Genomic DNA, 27438 nt, shown 5'->3' on the forward strand with positions numbered 1-27438 from the left:
TCGTACCCTGTGGACTGGTCTACTGTTTAAGCTAGACCCAGATCGCTTGTTGGGGGGTGGTCACGTCACCGTCAGATCACCCAGGTATCAAATTTCAATTGCAGTATATGGAAGAAAACAAAGCTGGTATGGTGTCATACCGCTTTTTATTCACAACATACAATTTAAAACACAGTCATGAGGGTGTTAAAACAGCAGACTCTCACTTGCAAGGTTGCCTTGGGTTGAGGGTCCAGGAACAATTCAATTTATTTATGGTCAACGTCATAGGTAAAACCAGTGCATGTGGCTTCCAATCATAACATACATGGACAAAAAGATGTGAATCCTGTTCCTCACCACATAACAGTGTGACTAGGTAAACGCAGCCGTGTCAATAACCGAGGCTGTATCTAAAGACACAGTAGCGCAGGAACTAGACTCCATTGTCAAATTGAACCTGCCATATGGATTGATGCAAGCACCGATGCATCGAATACACACCAAGACAATAGCATCACACCATCGGACACTCCAGTAGGCCCGAAATCAGTTGTGGCATTATTATTATTATTTTGTTACATTTTCTGGTATAGCGCAGCATATTCTGTTGCGCTTTACAATTGACATTAGCGTAAACCGCAGAATTGGCTGTGGGCACCTCTGAATCAGTCCCTCCAGGCACTAGGAACCAAATGGATACATAATGACAATTGGTGTAGCCTATAAGATTGCAGCCTTCATTGTGTGTGTGTAACAGGAGCTCTTTCAGGCCTCATTGTCTATCTCCAAGGTAAAGGAGACCAATGCTGTAGTCTAGTGTGTCTACTGTAGAGGATGTGATTTGTAACACAAACACTGTCTGGAATGTTATACTCCTAACATCATGTCATTGTGTTCATTCGATCAGCGCTGTGCCCCATCACCAGCCATTATCAGTTGTTTATGAACTGTTAAATAAGGAAAACCTGGTATGAAAGTTTGGAATGTTTGCGAATTCGAGTCCGTCTCTCTTAGTATCTTTGCTTTTTTTGTCTCTGTTGCCAGCACGCTTAAATTTGTTTATTCATTCATGTTTTGGCAGATGTAAATGTTTTAAGAACTGAACGTGTGCTCCGTCGTGCCAGAAAAGCTACTAAGTCACTAGCGCATTTGGCAGGTTGTCTTGGCGTATTTTTTCGCTTACAGCATTTTGTATTTTGTTGGGAAATCAAGCGAGCGTTAGCACTTTAGCATGCTGTTTTTAGTGTTCCCATTATATGAGTAGTGGTCATACTAAATCATAAGTAATTAATGGCCCCCAATCAAGTGGTTATCACAGTAGTGTAATTGTACTTCTGTGACTGATTTAAATGTGTTGGTAGATGTAACAATTATATTTTTGGTAAGTCTAATGTTATCAGTCTAATGATCCCCCCCCCCCCCCCCCCCCCGCCTTCGAATCCCCTCGAATGCATCCGTTGGCAGGAGAAAATCATTTGATGGTCGCAGTGTAACTTGCCAAAGCCGTTCATTGCTGGCGTGTGCTCATGCGCAAATACTAAAGGCCTAGATATCATATTGTACAGTACATTATAGTATTAGTAACCATATAGGACAGTGGTTCCCAAACCTTTTTGTATTACGGCTCACTACAGTATTAGAATTGTTTTCACGGCAACCCTAGGCTAAAAGCTTCTTATTGAGAAATTTAGAATGAACTACATTGTGTTAATATGTCATATACAGAACTGAGGTGATGGGTTCAATTCCCACCATGGCCCTAACTTTGCGGAGTTTGTATATTCTCCCCGCGCTTGCGCGTGTTTCCACCGTGTACTCCGGTTTCCTCCCACATTCCTAAAATATACTGGTACAGTAGGTAATTGGCTCCTAACAAATTAACCCTAAAATGTCTGTGTGTGCGTGTACATGTGGTAGGGAATATAGATTGTAAGCTCGACTGGGGCAGGGACTGATGTGAATGTTCAAATATTCTCTGTAAAGCGCTGCAGAATATGTGTGAGCTATATAAGAAACTGTTAATAAATAAATAATACATTTTAGATTAGTTATGGGTAAGATTTGAATTGGCAACCACAAGCACTGATTTTGCTTATTACATTAACCATAAATATTTTGAATTAGTCCTAGACCACCAACCTGAGGCACCCTTGCAAGTTCCCCAAATCATGAAATGAGACTGACAGTCCTATAAATATTCCATTGGACGTGGTCAGCCATTGTCGGAGAGCCCTGAGTTATTCTTCTAAACTATCTGGGATTTGGGAAGGGGTAGTGCAGATGGAACAGGGATTACATCTGGGATTATAGCTGTCCTGATTTTTTTTTTTTTTTAAAGGTTCCAAGGAATTTTAGATGCAAATTAATAACATAGATTGAAATATTGCAATATAGTAATAGTTCAATGAAGACACAAAATATATAAATATATTGAGTAAGGCTTATATATGTAAGTGCCTAAAAGGGACATGGTAAGGGTCTGGTTTACTAATTTGGTTGAGAACAATCACACTTTGCATCCCAATCTGCACCCGTTGGAGTTTTTTGTGCGAGAACTGTACTGTACATGCGCTGCACGGGTCGGCAACGTTTGTTGCACTACAACTGCAGACTGTCACTGAGTGAGTTCCTGCTGCTGTTTGGGTAGGGGTTGTCTCCGTTTTGAGGGAGTAATGAGGCGTGGATCTCTGTTGGTTGGAGATTTACCAGCCTCTTTGTTGGATTTGCAGCGCCTGGCTTTTGTGACCTCATTGTCATGCAGCTGGCCAATGGTGTCACTGGTGATCCCAATGATCACGAATTTATTTATTTATTTGCAGTTTCTTATATAGATCACTAATGCAAGCAGTCTATGTATATCAAACTCCGGGTGCATTAACATATTAGTTATTGACATGCTTCCATGGAACCCTGTGTCCAGCCCCTGTCCCCCCTACTCTCTGTGGGTTCAGAACTACAGTACAGGGCAGAACAGGTGGGAATGCCAGCCACATAAGCCGGCACAATGCAATATCATGGGTGAAATTTAATAGGATGAGAGATTCAAAAAGTGAGAGATTTGCTAAGAAATCTCCAGTTTTTTTTTACAGTGGCAATCAACCAGTTTGATTTTGAAGTGTAAATGATTGCCGCTTAAAAAAAAAATGGAGATTTCTCACCAACTCTCTCACTTTTTGAATCTCTCATCCTATTAAATTTCACCCCATACATATCTTTAACAATGTACCATAGCAGTTCAACATAAAAATTCTCCTTAGACCAAATAGTTCATCCTTTCACAAAAAGCACCAACCATATGCTAGAATAATCTTTTTTTACAGGACTTTCATATTCATGTCAAGTGCAGTCAGATTACATATCCTTTGTCAGGAAAAGTGACCTACTGTATAATCTGAGATGCACAGGATGTGTCCGATGTGACTAATTTCTTGGAGAGGTGTCTTCTGGTTCCCCGCTGTGTAGGAAGACCACACTGCCAACACGGGGAGAATAGAGATGTGTTAACATGACTGAAAGGTCAAACTGACTCCTACCTCTTTCCTGTGTGAGTTCATTTTTTGTGCACTCCACGATCTCAGTGGAGGAGCTGGATATTAAGTAGAACAGAAAGGTCAAACGAGATTCCTTTGAGTAGAGGTCATAAAACATACCCTGCTTTTTTTTTCACAGTTTTTCCTTTATTTTAATGAGCGTGCAGGAAACAATAGAGTCTTGGCATTTTCAGAGTGTTTATAGAAACGAGTTACTACAGAGCTGTAAAACTCCGTATTAGTGAACTTTCCACAGAATTTAATCAGAAGACGGATGTAGTATGCTGATGTGACTCATATAATTTTCTGCACATTGGCTTTTCCATACCAGCATGACATTAGTCGTTACTGGAGCCATAGAATGGAATCGCGCAGAACTCAGACAGAAGCTCTTTGTCTCTGTTTGCCATGGGCCAAAACTTCTGCTACTATACATTATACTGTATACATTTCTGTGGAATTAGGTCACCAAATTCATTGTTTTGGAATCTCAAGTACAACATTTACAATTAAAACATTATTGGGGCGTTATAGAACTAATCAGCTCTTTATTAGGCAGTACGATTCAAAGAAATATTTGGAGGGAGAAATGGAAGATGTCCACGACTTTTACCTATGTTCGTGCAATACATATATATATATAATATATATATATATATATATATATATATATATATATATATATAATCCCAAAAACACGTAGGTTTAGTGAAACCTGTGGAAAAAGCACAGCTCAACACACAAGCAGGTGACACAAAGTCCCTGATAAGCCTTAGTGCGCGATGTTTTATCAGTGGTTTATTAGATAGTGTCTAAATAGACAATAGTTCTACCCCAAAAGGTCAACATTCAGTAGGTCGACATGGCCAAAATGTCATTAGGGTCAAAATATCAACTTGGGAAAGGTCAACATAGGTAACGTCACAATGGTAAATATGTTGACATGAAAAGGTAAACACGTGAAAATGGTCGAGTTTTCACATTTTTTCTGTCAACTATCGACATGGACCCCCAATTAGTGGAACTTGTACCCTTGCATGGCTTACTTTGCTTGCCATGCTTTGGGCTTGATGCCTTGCTATGCTCGGCACACTATTGTATTCTCCCTCTATGCCAGTATGGATGGTGAAGTACAGATGGGGCAGGCTTCATCCTGGCTGGCGGATCGCCATAACGTCCCCGCTGGCGATCCGCCAGCAGCCTCACCATCCATCAGACTGAGACGCGCGTGCGTCTCACGCGCGCGTCTCAATCTCCGTCGGCGGGGCGACGGAAACCCTGTCCGTCTCCGCCTCAGGGAGACGGACAGGGTTAGGGGGGGTTGGGGGGGGTGCGGGCAGGTTACCGCCGACAAGCCGGCGGGGACCCGGGGGAGCGGATGGAAACGCCATCGGAAGGGGACGCGCGCGCCTCTCGTGCGCGCGCGTCCCCTTCTCGCCATCGATCATCCCCTGCCAAGATGGGACCTGCCCCATCTGTATGATCAAGCTGGTTTAAATAATAAAAAAAAAAAACAACTCATGTCAAACTTGTCATGTGTCTACTATTTTCATGTCGACCTTTTGACCCTGTCAACCTGTTGAATGTCAACATTTTGGGGTAGACTTATTGACTGTCTATCTTAGACACTGTAGATTAGGTCTTATCAGGCCATAATTGGATAACTACTAGGTGACGCAATTATCTATCATCAATGGTCACAGGTAATTGGATAGGGCCCTATGGGCGTGTATAATTAGATCTACTCATCCATCAACCACAACATTACAATAAAATAAGAATAACAATGATTATCTTGCTACAAAGGCACCTGTCCCGATATGGGGGATATATTAGGCAGAAGCTTAGCAGTTAGGTCTTGAAGTTGTTGTGTTGGAAGGAAGAAAAATGGGCAAGCATAAGGATCTAAGTGACTTTGACAAGGACCAAATTGTGATGGCTAGACTGCTAGGTCAGAGCCTCTCTAAACTGGCAGGTCAATAGGGTGTTCCAGTTAGTACTTCCCAAAACTGATCCAAGGCTCATTTATTGGTTGAAGACAATAATGACACAAGTCATCGCTGTTTGCGCCATGTCATTTAGTAAGCCCTGTATCACAGAAATGTAGTTTTCATGAGTATATAGTGTTGAAACTTGGGTGAAGACCATGGGGGAAATGTAATAGGGTGTGATAATCAGAAAGTGAGAGATTTTGTGAGAGGTTTCCCCTTTTTTTTTTTAAAGCGGCAATCAACTACATGGCAAAATCAACAAAGTTTTGCAGTGTAAATGATTCACGCTTTAAGAAAATGGTAAATCTCTCACTTTCTGATTCGCACACCCTATTACATTCCACCCCATGTTTGACTGGCTCAGAGACACCCCTACCCAGTCAAGTGCAAGCAAAGGAAAAAACGTTTAACCGAAATATATATATATTGTTTTCAACTGCAAATCTTCGTGCATGTGCCTCAGTACGAGGCTGATGTACTCCACAAATCAGTTCATTCTCCTCAAACACACAGTATAGAAATGAGATAATATTATTTTAAGCACATCAATAGCACTCCTCTGGGTCCATTGAATAATGTTGCCTTACATTTAACATCTGATTTTCTTATGTCCATGAAGGCAATTCCCTTGTTCAAGACTCAGACATTAAAGAAAAAAAGCTCCAGTGAGTTGAGCTGTCTAACCTTGTCTTGTTGCTTTTTTTAAATTTGTATTTTTACTATAACAGTGCTGCAGGATCTATATATTAATTATGTACGTTTTTTTTTACCGAAAGACCTTTGGAGAACAACTGAAGGTAAAAATATGGTAGCAGTATCAAAATAGAGACACAGAGGAAAATATATATATAATATATAATCGGGCGCAAATGGTTAATTAAATAATTTATATAAAATAAACAAAATATTAAATGGCAGCTCCCAATTGATTCCCACAGGGGGATCCAATGAATCAAGATATGGGGGATATAATTATTCAAATCAAATAATTATAGAGAGCGCACTGAATTAAGCACAAATATTTATTAAAAATCAATTGATGAAAAAGGCTTATATTAACAATCACAGTTATTTAATATAATATAACAATAAAATCAATACAATATATAAAAATAAATATAAACCACTTGGGCAGTCACTGATGCCCCACACAATGCTGTAATGAATAAATGTCCGGTTGCTCTTGCCCACTAAAGGAAGATGTAATGTCCAGTAGCGGGGAACTTGTAAATCAGGTTTGAAAAGGTATGTCCGTGAAAACAAAAGTCCATCCAGTAGGGTTATTGGCAATGGTGGTATATGAATGAGGGGAAAAAAGAAGGGGAGATCTGTGTAAAGATGAAAGGTGACTCGCAAAGTAGCCTCAGTGATGGAGATAGATGACTCTGTGCTACAACCGGCAGATGATGGTAATAAGCCGGGAGCACTCCATGATGAACAGCGGCGCGGCTAGGTAATATGTTGGAAAAAGCCGTCTCATCTACCGCCGTGACGCTCTGGGGGAGAGCCAACGGCGGGAGTGACGGGGTACCTGCCGCACTCTGTATTGGGGTCTGGAGCGAGTCACACCTCTCGGGGGAGCCTGTTGATGGTTTAGTTTGGTCCAGGATCGCCGCAGGTCACCCTTCCGCTCCCAGGTGACAGCCCCGAGGATAGGAGATGAAAGCTGGTAATTTGAGGCAAAGTGGTGGATATAAGTGAGTGCCGGGTGGTCCTCCCGGTCTTAATGCGTTTCTCCGTCGTGGGATCAGACGGTTTCCTCAGAAGATATGGGAGGGTGACTGGCTGTCCATTTTTAAATGTGAACCGGCCAATCAAATTGGCCATACTTTAATTACAGTCCACCTGTGTTCACAGCACACCTTTAATTAGGGTAAGAGCCTAGTTTGTTACTAAAGATATCCGTATAGGAAAGTTCATTATTTCACTTTGTTTCTTATTATCAACAAACATTGCATTAAAAACATATACAGTGTAATTATGTGGCATCTTTAAAGGTTGCAATATATCTATTGCTTTGATCATTTATTTAGTTTTCTATTCTTTAACCCCTTCCCGACATTTGACGTACATTTACGTCATGGTCGGGAAGCACTTCCCGACACATGGCGTAAATGTACGTCATGGATTTAAACTGTCACCGCGTCTATAGACGCGGTGACAGTTTCAACATGTCTGCTGTCCCTGACAGCAGACATGTCCGTGCATGCCCAGGGGGGGCTGCGATGCCGCCCCCCCGTCGGCGATCGCTGTGATTGGCTGTTCAGTGTGAACAGCCATTCACAGCGTTTTCCTGTGTCACCGGCGAATAACGTTCGCCGGTGACACGGGATCAGAGGTGATTGGTGCTGTAAAGTACAGCACCAATCACCGCGGGGTGTAAGGGTGACACTGGTGTCACCCCACCTCACCCCGCCCGCCCCCAAAGGCCGTGATTGGTTCGTCGGACCGACGGACCAATCACAGCCAAGGAGGGGGATTTAAACTAACGGTGACTGCACTGCAGACGCCATTCCGGTCTGGAATAGCGTGCAGTGCGGTCACCGTACCCCCCTGCCGCCATACTGACCAGAACCTTGCTCCATACTTGCTCCATACTTACCTGATCGCTGCTTCATCACTGCTTCCTGGATCCTGTTGCTACTTGTGCCTTCCTGTGAAATTGTGCTGCTGCAGTGTACTAGCTAGATAGAGAGATAGAGAGATAGAGAGATAGAGAGAGATAGAGAGAGATAGAGAGAGATAGAGAGAGATAGAGAGAGAGATAGTGTCAGAGAGTGCTATATTTTGTGCTGCTGCAGTGTGATATAGTTATAGATAGAGAGAGAGATAGAGAGAGAGAGATAGATAGAGAGGCCTAGTGACAGAGTGCTATATTTTGTGCTGCTGCAGTGTGATAGTTATAGAGAGATAGAGAGAGATAGAGAGAGAGAGATAGAGAGAGATAGTGACAGATTGTGCTATATATTTTTTATATAACTGACTGCTGCCCCCTCCTTTTGTGCTGATCAGTATAAATTAACTGATCAGCAACTTTTTGGGGGCGCAGGTTTTTTTTTATATATAGATATACCTGTCAGTGCTGCTGCTGCAGTGTCATAGAGTGATAGATAGTGAGAGATAGAGAGATAGAGAGAGATAGTGACAGAGAGTGATAGAGAGTGCTAAATTTTGTGTCTGCTGCCCCCGCCTTTTGTGCTGATCACTATATCTGAGGTGATCAGCAACTTTTTTGGGGGTACAGAGGTTTTTTTTTTTATATATATACCTGTCAGTTGCACCAAAGGTTGTGCACCTGCTGCACCTCACTGGTAATCAGTGTCGCATCACTGATCACCTTTTTTTTTTGTGTGTGTGCTGTGGGGTCTTTTTTTAATTTTTTTTTTACACACACTGTGATTTTGTGGGTGTCCTGTGGCCGCTGTGCGCTGATCAGTGACGTACATCACTGATCATCTTTTTCGGCACAGGGTTGATCTATTTTTTTTTTTTTTTTGATCAAATTCCTGTTGCCTTTGAGCGCTGTTCAGTGACAGACGTTACTGACCAACATCTGTGCTCAATTTTTGGCGCAGGACCTTTTTTTTTTTTTTTAACCCCTTAAATTTTTTATTTTTAACCCCTTCATTTTTTTTTTTTTATTGGTATAAAGTATTTTTCTTTTTCTGCACCACATACACACTACACACTACATACCCCCCGGATTGAAATAAAGTTTGTACCCCCCCCTACACTATACACGTGTTGAAACATTTCACTACCAGTAACACAAAAATAAAAATGGCATCCCAAATGTCCTCCCAAATGTCCTCCCAAATGTCCTCCCAGTCATCCAGGAGAATGTATTCAGTGGAGGAGGCATATGCCATGCTTGCTTCTGACTCTGACACAGCCAGTGATGCAAGCGGGGAATTTGAAGGATTCGCCTTAACCTCATCTTCCTCCTCTAGTGATGAGGGACCCCCTCAAAGACGCCCCCGTAGAGCAGCTGAGACCCCCCCCCCCAATAATTGATCTCGTATGGACCCCACCACCAGACAATTTTGAGCCCCAGGTTCCTGAGTTTTTGGCCATGCCAGGAATCCAATTTGATTCCACAGGTCTCAGAGAAATTGACTTTTTCAAATTATTTTTCTCTGATGATTTTATAAATTTAATGGTGGACCAAAGTAATTTATATGCCCAGCAGTTTATTGCTCAAAACCCCACGTCATCATTTGCTAGGTGGACCCCTGTAGATGCAGTAGAGATGATGACGTTTTGGGGTCTGGTGTTTCATATGGGCATAGTAAAAAAGCCAGAAATTAGGCAATATTGGAGTACAGATGTTCTGTACAGTACTCCATTTTACCGTATGGCCATGACCCGGACTCGATTTGAGACAATTCTTAAATTTATACATTACACCGATAATGCACAGTGCCCACCCAGAGATGATCCCACCTTTGACCGGCTATTCAAAGTCAGGCCGGTCATTGATCATTTCAGTGCCAAATTTGAAGAGGTGTACATCCCTGAAAAATTTATTTGTATCGACGAGTCCCTTATACATTTTAAAGGAAGGGTTAAATTCCGCCAGTACCTTCCCAGTAAGAGGGCAAGGTATGGCATAAAAATGTATAAACTGTGTGAAAGCACCTCAGGGTACACCCACAGGTTTAGGGTTTATGAAGGGAAGGATTCAAGAATTGAACCGCCAGAATGCCCCCCCTCCCTCGTAGGTGTTAGTGGGAAAATTGTCTGGGATTTAGTGCACCCCTTCCTGGATAAAGGTTATCACCTCTATGTGGATAACTTTTACACCAGCATCCCCCTGTTTAAGGCCCTTGGTTCAAGAGGTACAGCAGCTTGCGGTACTGTGCGCAAGAACCAAAGAGGCCTCCCAAAAAAGCACATTGCCCAAGTAATGAGAAGGGGTGAAAGCAGGGGAATATGCAACGAAAATATGTTGTTGGTCAAATATAAGGACAAGAGGGATGTCCTTATACTGACAACAATTCACGGAGACAGTACCACCTCCATCCCTGTACGAGGTACCAGTACCCACACCTCCAAACCTAATTGTATCCTGGATTACAATAGGTACATGGGCGGAGTTGATCTTTCAGATCAGGTACTGAAGCCGTACAGTGCCCTGCGGAAAACAAAAATCTGGTACAAGAAGGTGGCCGTGTATATCATCCAGATGGCACTGTATAACGCTTACGTGCTATTCCGTTCTACCGGCCAGAGGGGGACATTTATGCACTTTCAAGAGGAAGTCATAAAGGGCCTAATATTTGGGAACCAGCAGGCAGAGGGCCCCAGTACTTCTAGTACTGGCCCCCGTATTGTACCAGGGCAGCATTTTCCTGATGAAATCCCCTCCACTGGAAAAAAGGGCAGGACACAAAAAAGGTGCAAAGTTTGCTATAAAAAGGGAATAAGAAAGCAAACTATTTTCCAGTGTGACACTTGCCCCGACAAACCCGGCCTATGTATAAAGGAGTGTTTTAAAATATACCACACATCTATGGAATATTAGGTTCATAATTTCACCGTGCTTCGGGGGTCTTGCTAATGCCACATAGCACCCACCATTCATTCCACCAGAATCTGAGCCGCAAAATCCAAAAATCACTCCTTCCCTTCTGAGTCCTGCCATGCACCCAACTGGTATTTTTTGGTCACATGTGAGGCATTGCCGTACTTGGGAGATATTGGGGCACAGATTTTGGGGTGCTTTTTCTCCTTCATTCCTTGTGAAAATGAAAAATTTTGAGCCAGAACTGCATTTTTGTGTAAAAAAATGTAATTTTTCATGTTCACTGCCCAGTTTTATCAAAATTGGTGAAACCCCTGGGGGTTTGAAATGTACACTATACCCCTAGATGAATTCCCTGAGGGGTGTAGTTTGCAAAATGGGGTCACTTGTGGGGGGGTTCCACTGTATTGGTGCTTTGGGGGTCTTGCTAATGCGACATAGCACCCACCATCATTCCACCAGAATTTGTGCTGCAAAATCCAAATATCACTCCTTCCCTTCTGAGTCCTGCCACTTTTTGGTCACACATGAGGCATTGCCGTACTCGGGAGAAATTGGGGCACAGATTTTGGGGTGCTTTGTCTCCTTCATTCCTTCTGAAAATGAAAAATTTTGAGCCAGAACTGCATTTTTGTGTAAAAAAATGTAATTTTTCATTTTCACTGCCCACTTGTATCAAAATTGGTGAAACCCCTGGGGGTTTGAAATGTACACTATACCCCTAGATGAATTCCCTGAGGGGTGTAGTTTGCAAAATGGGGTGACTTGTGGGGGGGTTCCACTGTATTGGTGCAACATAGCACCCACCATTCATTCCACCAGAATCTGTGCTGCAAAATCCAAAAATCACTCCTTCCCTTCTGAGTCCTGCCATGCACCCAACTGGTATTTTTTGGTCACATGTGAGGCATTGCCGTACTCGGGAGAAATTGGGGCACAGATTTTGGGGTGCTTTTTCTCCTTCATACCTTCTGAAAATGAAAATTTTTGAGCCAGAACTGCATTTTTGTGTAAAAAATGTAATTTTTCATGTTCACTGCCCACTTGTATCAAAATTGGTGAAACCCCTGGGGGTTTGAAATGTACACTATACCCCTAGATGAATTCCCTGAGGGGTGTAGTTTTCAAAATGGGGTGACTTGTGGGGGGGTTCCACTGTATTGGTGCTTGGGGGGTCTTGCTAATGCGACATAGCACCCACCAAAATTCCACCAGAATCTGAGCTGCAAAATCCAAAAATCACTCCTTCCGTTCTGAGTCCTGCCATGCACCCAACTGGTATTTTTTGGTCACATGTGAGGCATTGCCGTACTCGGGAGAAATTGGGGCACAGATTTTGGGGTGCTTTTTCTCCTTCATACCTTCTGAAAATGAAAAATTTCGAGCCAGAACTGCATTTTTGTGTAAAAAATGTAATTTTTCATTTTCACTGCCCACTTGTATCAAAATTGGTGAAACCCCTGGGGGTTTGAAATGTACACTATACCCCTAGATGAATTCCCTGAGGGGTGTAGTTTTCAAAATGGGGTGACTTGTGGGGGGGTTCCACTGTATTGGTGCTTGGGGGGTCTTGCTAATGCGACATAGCACCCACCAAAATTCCACCAGAATCTGAGCCGCAAAATCCAAAAATCACTCCTTCCGTTCTGAGTCCTGCCATGCACCCAACTGGTATTTTTTGGTCACATGTGAGGCATTTCCGTACTCGGGAGAAATTGGGGCACATATTTTGGGGTGCTTTTTCTCCTTCATACCTTCTGAAAATGAAAAATTTTGAGCCAGAACTGCATTTTTGTGTAAAAAAATGTAATTTTTCATTTTCACTGCCCACTTGTATCAAAATTGGTGAAACCCCTGGGGGTTTGAAATGTACACTATACCCCTAGATGAATTCCCTGAGGGGTGTACTTTGCAAAATGGGGTGACTTGTGGGGGGGTTCCACTGTATTGGTGCAACATAGCACCCACCATTCATTCCACCAAAATCTGTGCTGCAAAATCCAAAAATCACTCCTTCCGTTCTGAGTCCTGCCATGCACCCAACTGGTATTTTTTGGTCACATGTGAGGCATTGCCGTACTCGGGAGAAATTGGGGCACAGATTTTGGGGTGCTTTTTCTCCTTCATACCTTCTGAAAATGAAAAATTTTGAGCCAGAACTGCATTTTTGTGTAAAAAAATGTAATTTTTCATTTTCACTGCCCACTTGTATCAAAATTGGTGAAACCCCTGGGGGTTTGAAATGTACACTATACCCCTAGATGAATTCCCTGAGGGGTGTAGTTTTCAAAATGGGGTGACTTGTGGGGGGGTTCCACTGTATTGGTGCTTGGGGGGTCTTGCTAATGCGACATAGCACCCACCAAAATTCCACCAGAATCTGAGCTGCAAAATCCAAAAATCACTCCTTCCGTTCTGAGTCCTGCCATGCACCCAACTGGTATTTTTTGGTCACATGTGAGGCATTGCCGTACTCGGGAGAAATTGGGGCACAGATTTTGGGGTGCTTTTTCTCCTTCATACCTTCTGAAAATGAAAAATTTCGAGCCAGAACTGCATTTTTGTGTAAAAAATGTAATTTTTCATTTTCACTGCCCACTTGTATCAAAATTGGTGAAACCCCTGGGGGTTTGAAATGTACACTATACCCCTAGATGAATTCCCTGAGGGGTGTAGTTTTCAAAATGGGGTGACTTGTGGGGGGGTTCCACTGTATTGGTGCTTGGGGGGTCTTGCTAATGCGACATAGCACCCACCAAAATTCCACCAGAATCTGAGCCGCAAAATCCAAAAATCACTCCTTCCGTTCTGAGTCCTGCCATGCACCCAACTGGTATTTTTTGGTCACATGTGAGGCATTTCCGTACTCGGGAGAAATTGGGGCACATATTTTGGGGTGCTTTTTCTCCTTCATACCTTCTGAAAATGAAAAATTTTGAGCCAGAACTGCATTTTTGTGTAAAAAAAATGTAATTTTTCATTTTCACTGCCCACTTGTATCAAAATTGGTGAAACCCCTGGGGGTTTGAAATGTACACTATACCCCTAGATGAATTCCCTGAGGGGTGTACTTTGCAAAATGGGGTGACTTGTGGGGGGGTTCCACTGTATTGGTGCAACATAGCACCCACCATTCATTCCACCAGAATCTGTGCTGCAAAATCCAAAAATCACTCCTTCCCTTCTGAGTCCTGCCATGCACCCAACTGGTATTTTTTGGTCACATGTGAGGCATTGCCGTACTCGGGAGAAATTGGGGCACAGATTTTGGGGTGCTTTTTCTCCTTCATACCTTCTGAAAATGAAAAATTTTGAGCCAGAACTGCATTTTTGTGTAAAAAAATGTAATTTTTCATTTTCACTGCCCACTTGTATCAAAATTGGTGAAACCCCTGGGGGTTTGAAATGTACACTATACCCCTAGATGAATTCCCTGAGGGGTGTAGTTTGCAAAATGGGGTCACTTGTGGGGGGGTTCCACTGTATTGGTGCTTTGGGGGTCTTGCTAATGCGACATAGCACCCACCAAAATTCCACCAGAATCTGAGCTGCAAAATCCAAAAATCACTCCTTCCCTTCTGAGTCCTGCCATGCACCCAACTGGTATTTTTTGGTCACATGTGAGGCATTGCCGTACTCGGGAGAAATTGGGGCACAGATTTTGGGGTGCTTTGTCTCCTTCATACCTTCTGAAAATGACAAATTTGGAGCCAGAACTGTATTTTTGTGTAAAAAAAATAATTTTTCATTTTCACTGCCCAGTTGTACCACAATTGGTGAAACCCCTGGGGGTTTGAAATGTACACTATACCCCTAGATGAATTCCCTGAGGGGTGTAGTTTGCAAAATGGGGTCACTTGTGGGGGGGTTCCTAACTTTTAGCATCTTATGGTGCCTAGAAACCTACATGGTGCCTAAAAAATAATCTCATAAAAAGGAGGCTCCAAAATCAAGTAGGTGCTCCTTCTATTATGAAGCCTGTGGTTTGGTCACCGTGCACACTAGGGCCACATATAGGATATTTATGAAAACAAAAGAATTGGGGGAATCAATTTTTAGTCACATTTCTCTAGTAAAATGTACTGTGTTCCTTAGAAAAATGTATTAAAATTGCAAATCTGCAAAAAAAAAGAAATTTTGAAATTTCACCTACACTTTGTTTTAATTCCTGTGAAACACCTAAAGGGTTAACAAACTTCCAAAATGCTGTTTTGAATACTGTGAGGGGTGCAGTTTTTGAAATGGCATCATTTATGGGGGTGTCTCACATACAAGTCCCTCAAAGTCACATCAGAACTGAACTGGTCCCTAAAAAAATCAGTGTTTGAAATTTTCTTGAAAATTTGAGAATTTGCTATTCATATTGTAAGCCTCCTAGTGTCCCAAAAAATTAAAAGGAAGTTGAAATAATGATGTCAACATAAAGTAGACATATGGTCTATGTTAGTTATTCACTATTTTGAGTGGTAAGATTATTTGTCTCACAAGCAGAAAATTTAACATTTTGCAAATCGCTAAATTTTCCATTTTTTCACGATATTTTGGTATTTTTCACAAAAAAACACAGACTGTATCGACCCAAATTTACCACTAATTTGAAGTACAATGTGTCACGAAAAAACAATCTCAAAATCACTGGGATAAGTAAAAGCAAAAAAAAGTTATCCCCACTTAAGTGAGACATGTCAGATTTGAAAAAAAGGGCTCTGTCAGGAACGCAAAAACTGGCTCTGTCAGGAAGGGGTTAATTGCTAATTTATCAACTTTATATATTTCTACCAATTCACATCAATAGCGCCGTGAAAGTAAAGAAGTACCTTTTTTTTTTTACAATGTTCGTCTTTTCTGCAAATTGCGTCTTTTTTAAACATTTTTACTCCTAAGTATATATATATATATATATATATATATATATATATATATATATATATATATATATAAAGAACAGGAAGCAGGCAGCGGCACTCCAAAGGTTTGGAAAACCTTTGGAGTGCCGCTGCCTGCTTCCTGTTCTTTCTACCTTTTGTTTCCAGAGGGCACCCAGGTATTTACCCTCCTTAGTTGGAGTGCCAGTCCGCCTTCTACAAATATATATATCCTTGTGATTGAAACGTTGAAGTCTCCACCAAGAGGTGTCTGAGTGTTTATTACAAGCTGCCACGAGTGCCGCGCCATTGCCTTCATATATATATATATATTTTTTTTTTCTTCCAGAGCCACATCTGGGGAACCCGCTACCACACAGCCCTACTTATGGCCCAGACATTTGGATATTTGTGGCAGTCTTTAAATTCAAACCAAACTAATAATAGAAAACAAAAGTTATTTTTGTTATAACATACATTATATTCTACATTTCCTCCCTTTGGCTGGAGTCTGTCCTTTTTGGTTTAGGATTTCGTTTAGGAGGCAGGCAAATAAAACCAAAGGAATATTTTATTTTGGGTGTAGGAGCGCTGTTGTGGTGTACCACTTTCTATGCTATCAGGCAGACAGAGGACTGTTTTCTTTATTGTTGAAAAGATTGTGTTCCATGTAGAGCACACAATGTTATTAAAATAGGGGGTTACGGCTTCCATATCCACCACACTGCCGCTGACAAAATGTTCAGTGTTTAACACCTTTAACACCGGAATGGAAAAATGATCTACAGGTCTTCATGCAGCAAAAATGTATGGAGAATGGCATGACACATGGCACGGAAGCTATTAGTAATTGTCCCAACATGCGTTGTTATCGCCATGAACGTGTGAATCCTTGTTCATTTGTGTGCACAGTTGAAGTTGTTCAATAATTTGGACCAATGGCCTTTGTTAATTGAAATAGACATACCCATTGATGTTTAATCAGCTTGTTTAGTGCAAATGTGAATTTGAAACTCGCTGGTTCGTTTTTTAAATGCAATGCTACAACTTTTGCTGTGAGGCAGTAATGCTAACCATTACACAGCCCGTTAGTAGAACAAAGGTTCCCAACCATGGTCCTCAAAGCACACTAATAACAGTCCAAGTTTTAAGTATAGCAATACTTGAGCACATGTGACATCTATTCAAGATGGGATGTTGCCCATAACAACCGATCAGATTCTAATTATTTATTTAGCACCTTCTAGAAGATAATAGATATAGGGCCACATGCACTAAGCTTCAAAAGGGATAAAATGGAGAGTGATAAACAACCAACCAATCAGCTCCTACCTACCATGCTACAGACTGTGTTTGAAAAATGTCATACAGGAGCTGATTGGTTGGTTGTTTATCACTCTCCATTTTATCACTTTTGAAGCTTAGTGCATCTGGCCCATAATCTAATTTGTTGCTATGGGCAACATCTCATCTTCAATATATCTCTCATCTTAGTGAATTTACCCCTGTGTGTCTACTTTAGAGAATATACTGTAAGAATATAGGGAAATGTGTCAACCTTCCAAAGACGGCAAATTGCCCATAGCAACCAAGACAATTCTTGCTATCATTCCATAGAATCAATGTACTAGATACATGATATGATTGGTTTCCATGGGTAACGCCTCCACTTGCTCTCCTTGCAAAATTTGCTAACTCTCCCCACATGTATCATTGATGAGTAGCATTACCGATTAATACAAGCAGAAAAACACTTTATTTCCCTAACAGGAGGTCATTACAAAGAACAGTCCCCCCCCCCCCCCCCCCCCCCTTTCGTTGGCCCTTGTCCAGTTGGCACAATGCCAGACTCTGTAAGCATTTTGTAGCTTGCGGTTTACACCAGCTTGCTGAAAACGCCGACACTCCAGTTGCTGGCACATAATTAAACTGATTTGTGGTTTGACCATTGGAACTTCAGTACACAACTGTGACCAAATATGCTATACTCCAGCAAAACAATGCAAGTTCCTTCCAAGTGTTTTATAGTTTACCAGTGTATGGGGCAGTTTGTCAAAAATTTCTTCCAGCTTTCACGCAGCTAGGTCAGTTCCGTAATGACAGGAGTTGCTATTATGTGCCAATTGTATAGTACGCTGTAATATGTTTTATTACTTAAGTTTAATATGGTGCGGTCTTATAGAGGTTGGATAGTAGTGAAATAAAATACTCATTCTTCCACTTATCTGGTTGTGTTATACTGATTCACTAATAGATAGACCAGTGGTTCCCAAACTGTGTACCGTGGCTCCCTGGGGTGCCTCGGGACACTTGCAGGGGTGCCCTGGGTTGGTGGTCCAGGACCAATTAAAATTATTAATGGCTAATTATTTATGAGCAAAACAAGTGCTGGTGGCTGGCAATTATAAAATGTGTATAAACAGAAGCAAATCCTGCCCTTTACCACATAACTGATCCTAAGAATCGCATATAAACCCAATCTAATAAAAAAAAAATTGGCCTAGGGGTGCCGTGAATTTTTTTTTTATACTCTAGGGTGCCGTGAATCAAAAAAGATTGGGAACCCCTGAGATAGACACACTTTGTTCCGGCAGTAAATGTACCTACCTTGAAATCACATTACCCTAATTAACGTTTGTACTGTACTTTAAATGAGACAATGTTTAAAAGATACAAAAGCTGGGAAAATGCTATCAACTCTGGTCTTATATAACCAGCGAAAGGTCTTTCCATTCTAATACATACATACATACATACATACATACATACACACAGTGCTTCCAGAAATTATTCACAGCGTGTAACCTTTTCCACATTTTATTATGTTACAGCCTTATTCCAAAATGGAATAAATAAATGTTTTCCCTCAAAATTCTACACACAATACCCCACAATGTCAATGTGAAAACAGTTTTTGAGAGATTTTTGCTAATTTCTTAAAAATAAAATACTAAGGATTCACATGTACATACACCTCCCTGACTAGCCCCCCCACCCCCCTCCCCAAAACTCAGTTTAGACATCCAGCCAGCTCTAGGAAGAGTCCTAGTGGTTTCGAACTTCTTCCATTTACGGATAAAGGAGGCCACTGTGCTCATTAGAACCTTCAATGCTGCAGATATTTTTCTGTACCCTTCCCCAGATTTGTGATTCTAGACAATCCTGTCTCGGAGGTCTACAGACAATTCCTTTGACTTCATGCTTGGTTTGTGCTCTGAAATGCACTGTCAGGTGTGGGACCTTATATAGACAGGTGTGTCCCTTCCCAAATCATGTCCAATCAGCTGAATTTACCACAGGTGGACTCCAATAAAGCTGTAGGAACAGCTCAAGGATGATCAGTGGAAACAGGATGTGCATTAGATCAATTTTGAGTTTCATGGGAAAGGCTGTGAATACATATGTACATGTGATTTCTTATTTTTTCATTTTTTTAAATAAATTAGCAAAAATTACCCAAAAACTTTTTCCATGTTGTCATTATGTGTTGTTGTGTGTAGACTTTTGAGGCAAAGAATATTCCATTTTGGAATAAGGCTGTAACATAACAAAATGTGGAAAAAGTGAAGCGCTGTGAATACTTTCCAGGAGCACTGTATATTTGTGTATACAACATTAAATGCTGTGTATATATAATGATTAATCTGGTCTCTTTGCAAATAATCTTAGACATAAGTGTCACTGCTTTTCTCTACAAAGAGTGTGAGGTGCCATTATATGTGATACAATGTCAACCAAATTTGCACCCCCAAATATCCCTTTTAGCATAGGCAAACACAGAGGGGGTTTCTGGTTGCCGGGACACCACCCTCCTCTTTGCAAGTGCCTCAACCTATGATATGATAAATGGGAGATTGTGAGCTTAGAAAGTGCAGTACTGGTTCTATTATGTCTGTCTATTTAATTATTTATTATGGCATGTTTAACCTTTTCCTGACCACTTATTTTAATGTTCAAAACAGCCTATACTGTAGACCATCTGTACTGTTAAATATTAATATTATATTCCATACAGTATCCATTGTACAGTATAAAAAACTATTTCAGGGCTGTTACCACTCCCCCAGACTCCCGTACTTACTCCATTGCACTGCAGAGTGGGAGTTTTTGTATTATATTTGGAAACCCACCTCTAAAATTCCTGCGTTTGCCACTGTTAAGTGCCTTTAAGGGGCTGCAAACAAAAACTCTACATAATGCCACACTTACTTGGTTCCTTGAAAACATAGCGGGAAGAGGATTAACACCGATTGAGTCTGTGTCATCTTTACCCAATTGTTTTTTTTGTTTTTTTTAATGGTCCTTTATTCATCTGCTAATTCCTTCTAACATTTGTGACATGATGGAACTATATAGTGTACATGTTTTCATGTCATTTTCGTTTTAAATGTCGTTATTTGGCTAATTTAAAGTGGAGGTATCCTTAATTCCCTGCTGTACATAATAAATAGATTGATCTTTTTTTTTCCCCAATTATCAGTTGTACTGCCATTGATTATACTGCTATGTTCATGTGCTGGCAGGTGACCATTTAGCTCGTTCTCCCTGCTGCTTCATCTGTATTGAGCTGAAGGAAACTATACTGTATAAAAGGATCAATGTTCCCTATGTCAATTGCAAGGGCCATTTACTCAAGCCACTTGGAGCATCATAGGGTAAACGCATGATGAAGCATAATAACAGCAAATATGGCAAGCTGCTGTATCGTAAAAAGGTTCCTGCACACCCTTAGTGGCCATGGAAAATGCCTTTCAATCCGCACATTGACCCCTGACCCACCTTTTTAGAGTTGCATTTCAGAAACATTTGCAGTTGAACGGAATGCCGCTCAAGCATAGGATAGCTTAGCATAATACACACCTAAAATATTATGATTGGTGTCTTTAAAGTATAGTTATGTTATGTACATAGGGTGTGATTCCAGTTCAGTTGTAATTTTGGAAATAATCACAAAAGTACATCTGCTCTCACTAGCATACCAGGCCGCGCCCCACATTTTGACATAATGCAGCCACCATGACCGCACCACAAGCGGTCCAGGCACTACTTCCCGCAAATTAGCCACCGTGCCCCCTCCCCCTACATGCATTGTCACCCTCCCACTGCCGCACTGAACACCCCAACCACGGCATTTGCATTTGCGGTCACATTTCTCTGAAAGCAACTGCAGTTTAAGGTCTTCCGCTGCCGCATGCGCATAATAGCCGGTATTGCCAAATAGCGATTTTCGCTATTCAGCTGTGATGCTAAATAACCGCCATAGTGCTGTAATGCCTCTATGTAGTGTTCACAGTGGAAATGCTTCTAGAAAAAGTGTTTTTTTTGTTTCAATGATTCCTAGACAAAAAAGCCTTTTAAGCTTTAACATTTAATTTTTAAATATACAAAAACACACAAGTGGTGGACAATGTTGCGCTGTCTTTCTAATAAAGGTGTATGGTTCACTCCTCTTTTGTTGCAGTAATATTCCTTCACGGGTACCAGCTCAAGTATATGGTAGCAGGATAAGAGATGAGAAAAGGTTGATGAGTCATTGATACAGTTTAAGAAGTCAACAAACTCAAATAGAATCCCTTCCTACTGACCTGTATCACAGGCCCTATATGCCCGTAAAAGGTATCTTTCTTATATGTCCGTTTCTTATCTGGATAGCTCTGTATCGCACCAATAACTCCAAGACCCCTCAAAGTGTATGCTCACTTTAGGGAAGTGCCTTATTTTCATCAAAAGGTATCTTTAATCCCAAATCACCAATAGGATAATAGTCCATACAGAAGATAAAAAAGGTTTAAAAGATACAAAAATGAATCCGGTTCCCAGCCATTACTTCACCTCTATCACCACCACTCACCTGGGTTTTTGAGGGGGGATGAGTGTCCTGAAAAGCTTGAAAGAGGACAGAAGAGGGTCCGCAATGCTGGTCACCTGGCTCCACAAACACCAACTCGTTTCGTACCTGTCTCTTTCCTTCAGTCCATGTACAGTTCCGAAACGCGTTGGGGCCAGAGGTCTTCGGGAAGGGGAGAGAGCCGGGACAGGACGCCACTGACCAGTAAGGAGATGGGTCCAGCAGTAGCCGTAGACCTCCGGCTCCAGCAGCCCCAGCGTGCTGATAGTAGATGTCAGCGCTGGAACTGCTGGAGCCGGTGGTCTGCTACTGCTGCTGGACCCGTCCCCATCCTCAGGCTGTGCGGGGGCTCCTGGCAGCATCAGCGGGCTCCCCCGCCGTGACTCCGCTTCATCCCCTGCAGTGGCAGTATAGCCGCAGAAGCAGGGGAAAGAGCCGGGAGTGGAATTCGCTGTAAGGGGTAATTTTCGCCGTCAAGGGTGAGAGCCCCTGACGCGTTGAATAGGGCGGCTGCCGGGTGAATCTCCCTGAAGGGAGAACTGCGGCGAAATTGCAGTGAATCCTACACAGGATTCACTGCCGGACGCGATCCCGGGCATTGAATACTGGCCTGAGTCTGGACTATTATCCTATTGGCGACTTGGGATTAAAGATACTTTTTGATGGAAATAGGGCGCTTCTCTAAGGTGAGCATACACTTTGAAGGGTCTTGGAGTTATTGGTGCGATACAGAGCTATCCAGATAAGAAACGGACATATACAAAAGATATCTTTACGGGCATAGAGAGCCTGTGATACAGGTCAGTAAGAAGGGATTCCATTTGAGTTTGTTGAATTCTTAAACTGTATCAATTACTTATCAACCTTTTCTCATCTCTTATCCTGCTACCATATACTTGAGCTGGTACCCGTGAAGGAATATTACTACAACAAAAGAGGAGTGAACCATACACCTTTATTAGAAAGACTTGGGGGCTGGTATCCCCAGGTCTGACACCATGCTGCAGTCAGATTTGGCGCAGATACCCCCCCCCCCCCCCCCACTACAGTCTTTATTTAATATTTAAAGTTTAAATGTTTAATACCTAATGCAGTATTGCATTTGACTGTAAATGTGATTGTCATGTCCTCTTCTCTCTATTCCAGGTATGACATCTGCACATACAAGAACAAGCCGTGTGGCACTCTGGGTAAGTGTCCTGCATATTTCACTTGTATCTCTGAAACTTTGTGATATATACTTTAGTGCCTGATCTCAGTTCCTCCACTTGAAAAACTGGTAAAGATATTGTCAATGACATCAACCAACTGTTCAGTAGGGATTACCATTGTGTGGCTGCCATATTCCTGATGGGCCAGTGCACTTTGCAGCAGACATGACTACACCAGGAGCAGCTGCACTTCCCATACCGTGGGTGGCTTTTGCAGGGATAGCCCAGATGTTTCAGAAGACATAAATGCACTAACTTTGTAGGAAATCATTATGAACACCTAAGCAAAGTAACAGTGAAGTATGGAAAAATAAAAGCAGTGTTCTCCCCAAAAATGTTGCCAGACGTAAGCCAAGTGCAACTCTTATTTTGTCCATCCATTATCTAAAAAAAATGTCCCCATCATATGCCCATTGGTATGTAAAAAAATGCAGATGAAACGCCCATGAAATTGATCCTGGGGAGAACCGAAGGAAATTAACTATCCAGCACTGCGTGCTGTGTGTGTGTTATGCAAGATTTTGTATTGTACCTAAGCAGGGCTTGCACTGGCCATAAGCTGTCCTAGGCATTTGCCTAGGTTGAATTTCCACTGAGCCTGGAGGTGGGCATTAAGCAGACACGGGAAAATTGTGTTTATTAACTGGAAGTTGGAAAATTATAGTACTTTCTGCTGATGCGTCCCTGACAGCAATGGGGGGGGGGGGGGCTCATGTGCAGCCCAGCAGTCCACTGGATTTTCCCAGTGTGGTCCAGCATTACATTGTATCTTTCCAGTGTGGGCCAGCAGTCCATCGCGTCTTCCCAGGGAGGCCCAGCAGTTCAGTGTGTCTTCCCAGGGTGGCCCAGCAGTCCACTGTGTCTTCCCAGGATGGCCCAGCAGTCCATTGGGTCTTCTTAGGGTGGCCCAGCAGTCCAGTTTGTCATGCCAGTGTGGCCCAGCAGTCCACTGTGTCTTCTCCTGGTGGCCCAGCAGTCCACTGTGTCATCCCAGCATGGCCCAGCAGACTAGTTGGCATACCAGCACGGTGCAGCAGTCCACGGAGTCTTCTCAGGGTGGCCCAGCAGTCCAGTGTGTCCAGCCAGTGCGGCCAAGCAGTCCAGTGTGCCCTGCCAGCGCAGCCCAGCAGTCCAGTGTGTTCTACCTCTGCTGCCTCCTCAGTACTATCCAGCCAATCACCATCAGGTACTCCTTCCTCTGCCTCCTCCTCAGCACTCTCCATCTGTTTATGACTAGTTGCCCCTTCCCCTGCCTCCTCAGCACTGTTCGTCATGTGGTTCTACTGCCTCCTAAGCACTCCCCAGCTATTTTACAGCCTGTGCTACCTCCTCAGCACCCTCCATTTATTCACTATCAGGTGCTCCTGCCTCCTCTTCACTTGATAAAAGATTTCAGACCCTGGGAGAGGCTCATGACAAATTTGGAGTGTTCCTTGTCATCTCTGATGATGGATTTTGAGGGTTGCAAATAAAATAAATAAAATTTATACTACTTTGAGTTGAACTCTCCCCCACCGATGCCACAACATTCCCTCACCCCTCCATTATTTGCACTTCTTATGTATTATGTACAGTATGTCCACACCCTGCCTCCATCCTGACCATCTGTACTTTGTATATTATTTACCTGCATCCACCCCCAGCACGGGTTCGCGTGGATCGTGGGGTGTCGTTAACAATTGTGGGGGACATTTCACTGCTAAGGGTGCCTATTTGGGCTCTGTGGCCCATTTAACATTGTTTCCTATGGCAAAATCGCGGGCATTGAGGCATTGAACTGAAAAATCGGGTCCATTGAAAAATTTAACATTGATCCCTATGGGAAATCGCGGGCATCGCGTCGGTCGCGTCGCACCCGTTACTTTAGTGCATGCGATGGACGCGATGCCCGCGATGGGCGCCGTCCTAGGTAAAGAGTACCGCCAGAATTCCAACTGACCCCGAGGTAAGTACATGAGTTGGGGGTAGGACAAAGCTTCGGGGTTGGAGGAGGTTAGGGTTAGGCTACAGGAAGCGTGGGGTAGGGGTAGTTTTAGGGGAAGGGAGAAAATACTTCTTAGGATGTGTTCGGCTTCTGATCACCGGTTCTCATTATCGTTCCATAATAATGGATAACTGTTTATACTTGACATTTAAGGTCCCATGAATGCTTTGTTAACAGCAGATTTATTTACAGCTTATTTAGCTAGTGTTTTTCTAAGAGAGCCTATTAACACTTTTATACTCATCAGCTATTAAGTGTGTAAGGGGAATATGCATCAAAGGATGGTGAGAAATCCAACCAATCAGCTCCCAGCTGTCACCTCACTGGCTGTGTTTGAAAATTGAGTCAGTAGTGGCAGATTCTCATCTCTCCACCTCATCACAAGGCTTTCATGTAGCTTACAGTATATGCTAGGATACCATGTGAAAGTCATAAGAGATGTCTGCGTGTAGCACAATGATATAATTCCCAAGAGCAATTCTGGCTGACATCCAGTATGGCTTTCACTCTGATCATGTGAGTCTCCAACAACTTCTGCCTTTCATTGATGGCCTCCTGTTTCAGTGATTCCAGTGTCTCCTGTTTTTTTCTTTGATTACTGCAGCTTCTTAATGGGTTAAAGGGTCCTATTAATGAACCTAATTTAGCCTATTTAATAGAAGTGATAGACCTATATCTTGCGTTATGCATTTTTCAATGGGGACTGCATTCTGGCCTGATCAGAGCTTTGCCCTGTTATATAGGTTGGTGTTGGACTTTTGTTGCCTATGCACTATGTTATTGCCAGAGAGGTATCTTCAGCATCTTGGAAGTGATATTTTTCCGTGAAGGACTTTCCAATGGGAAAGTGCCTAATTAGGACAGCTACAGAATCCCTCTCCCTCCAAGACTAACCCATGGCATTCACAGATATTATTTTTCTGCTGCACAGTGGTTATTGCTGGCCCAGCCAGGTTCCTAGGGACACCATATTGTCTTGCAGTTTGCTCCCGTTTCATTCACTAAACTGGCTCTGGTGTTTAGACTGTATGTGTCTGTCTGTAAAAATGTGGTTATTGTTCCCAGGGACAGGAAATACACAAATTGTGCATATTACTGAATTTTATGTATTTGGGATAAAATAATAAAAATAAATAAAAATCTTTCAAATGATCTCTTTGGGTGCCACAAGAAGCAATAGAAAGCGAGACACCTGGAAACGCCAGTGGGAAGGATACCAGACTGGCTGTCCTGTTATACAGAACAGCAAATGTGGTCATGTTTAGTCACTGCTACCTTCTTAGCGTGCAGTCTCGCCATGTTATTGGAACCAAAGCTTGTCTGAACAGTATTGATTAAATCCGTGCCTGTTCTATTTTGCACCGGAGGCCCCGCACTATACCAAGACCAGGCTAGCATGAGTGGAACGTTTCATTCGGTCGAGTGTTAACTCAATAGGCCGTGCATTGTAACACTGTGACTTCTCAGTCTGAAAACACCAGGAATATCTTTCGTTCATCTGCCAGCTTGTAACAAATCACAGGTTCCTTCAACAGGAAACGTAATACATGCCAATCAGATCGTGCGCTGACCTCTTTGCAGCTTATTCTGCTTTTAGAACAATCATGGCATTGGATTATCCTGTAGTGGCCCATTCAGTTTTTCTGTGATGAAGGAGTTCACTTCTCCTTTGGGTATGCTCTCTTCCAAGAGCGTATTTTTCCAAGAACTAAAGCGCACTAAATGGTAATGTATGGTCTTTTCAGTTTTTCCCCTGTAAAATACAGTTGTTCCATTTATTGTGTTGAATCAGCATGGAAGTCAGTTGAATAGTACCTGTTTTTATGCTTTATACTGTAGCAACTAAATCACATACTTTCTATTTCATTCCGTTTGGGTGGGGGCTTTTATTATGCCGACGGTCAGGATGCTGACTATGGCATCCTGGCAGATCCCAGTAAGTATTTCAACCCTATCCATCCTCTCTTAACCCAGCCTAAAACTGACTGCCCCCCCTTCCTTCAGTATAACTTTAACACCCCCACTCACTGCCTAAACCTCCCCCTAGTGCCTAAATCTAACCCCCTGTACTTACCAGCGGGATTCTGACCATCTGGATCCCGTTGTCAGTATTCAGACTGTATCCTAATGGCATCAATTTTATTATTTAGCTTTGTAGCTCAACAGCGACTGATTTGTTAACATAAATATGTTATAAAAGTTTTTGAAAAGGGATAGTCATACCAGTGCCTGCTGCAACAGCAAGCTTTGTATGTTACAGTGAGTTAGTCAACTTTTTGTATTACTAGAGAAGATGATTTTTTGGAACCATACTCATTGTCTATAGAGTGAACACAGAAATTATGTCCATCTGAGAAAATATCCATCAGAACACAACATCTCAATTCACCAGGAGCAAGTATTATTGGGTGCTGGACAGTCAAAACCCGACACTCGGGGTCCCGATGGCCACCAGCTATTCTCCCTCATGGGGGTCCACAACCCCCGTAGAGGGAGAATAGAA

The 27438-nt window shown here is 42.4% G+C and overlaps 1 protein-coding gene across 2 annotated transcripts in view; it reads left to right on the forward strand.

The window, feature by feature from the left end:
• ADAMTS6 (ADAM metallopeptidase with thrombospondin type 1 motif 6) overlaps positions 1–27438 on the forward strand; it is a 288122-nt gene that overhangs the window by 114028 nt on the left and 146656 nt on the right. For both annotated transcript variants that reach the window (XM_083152973.1, XM_083152982.1), the window contains exon 8: positions 22887–22930. In XM_083152973.1, coding sequence (XP_083009099.1) covers positions 22887–22930 — 44 coding nt within the window. The remainder of the gene's footprint in view (positions 1–22886; positions 22931–27438) is intronic.

This window comes from Crinia signifera, chromosome 1, assembly GCF_055691185.1.
Source record: "Crinia signifera chromosome 1, ASM5569118v1, whole genome shotgun sequence".
NCBI lineage: Eukaryota > Metazoa > Chordata > Amphibia > Anura > Myobatrachidae > Crinia > Crinia signifera.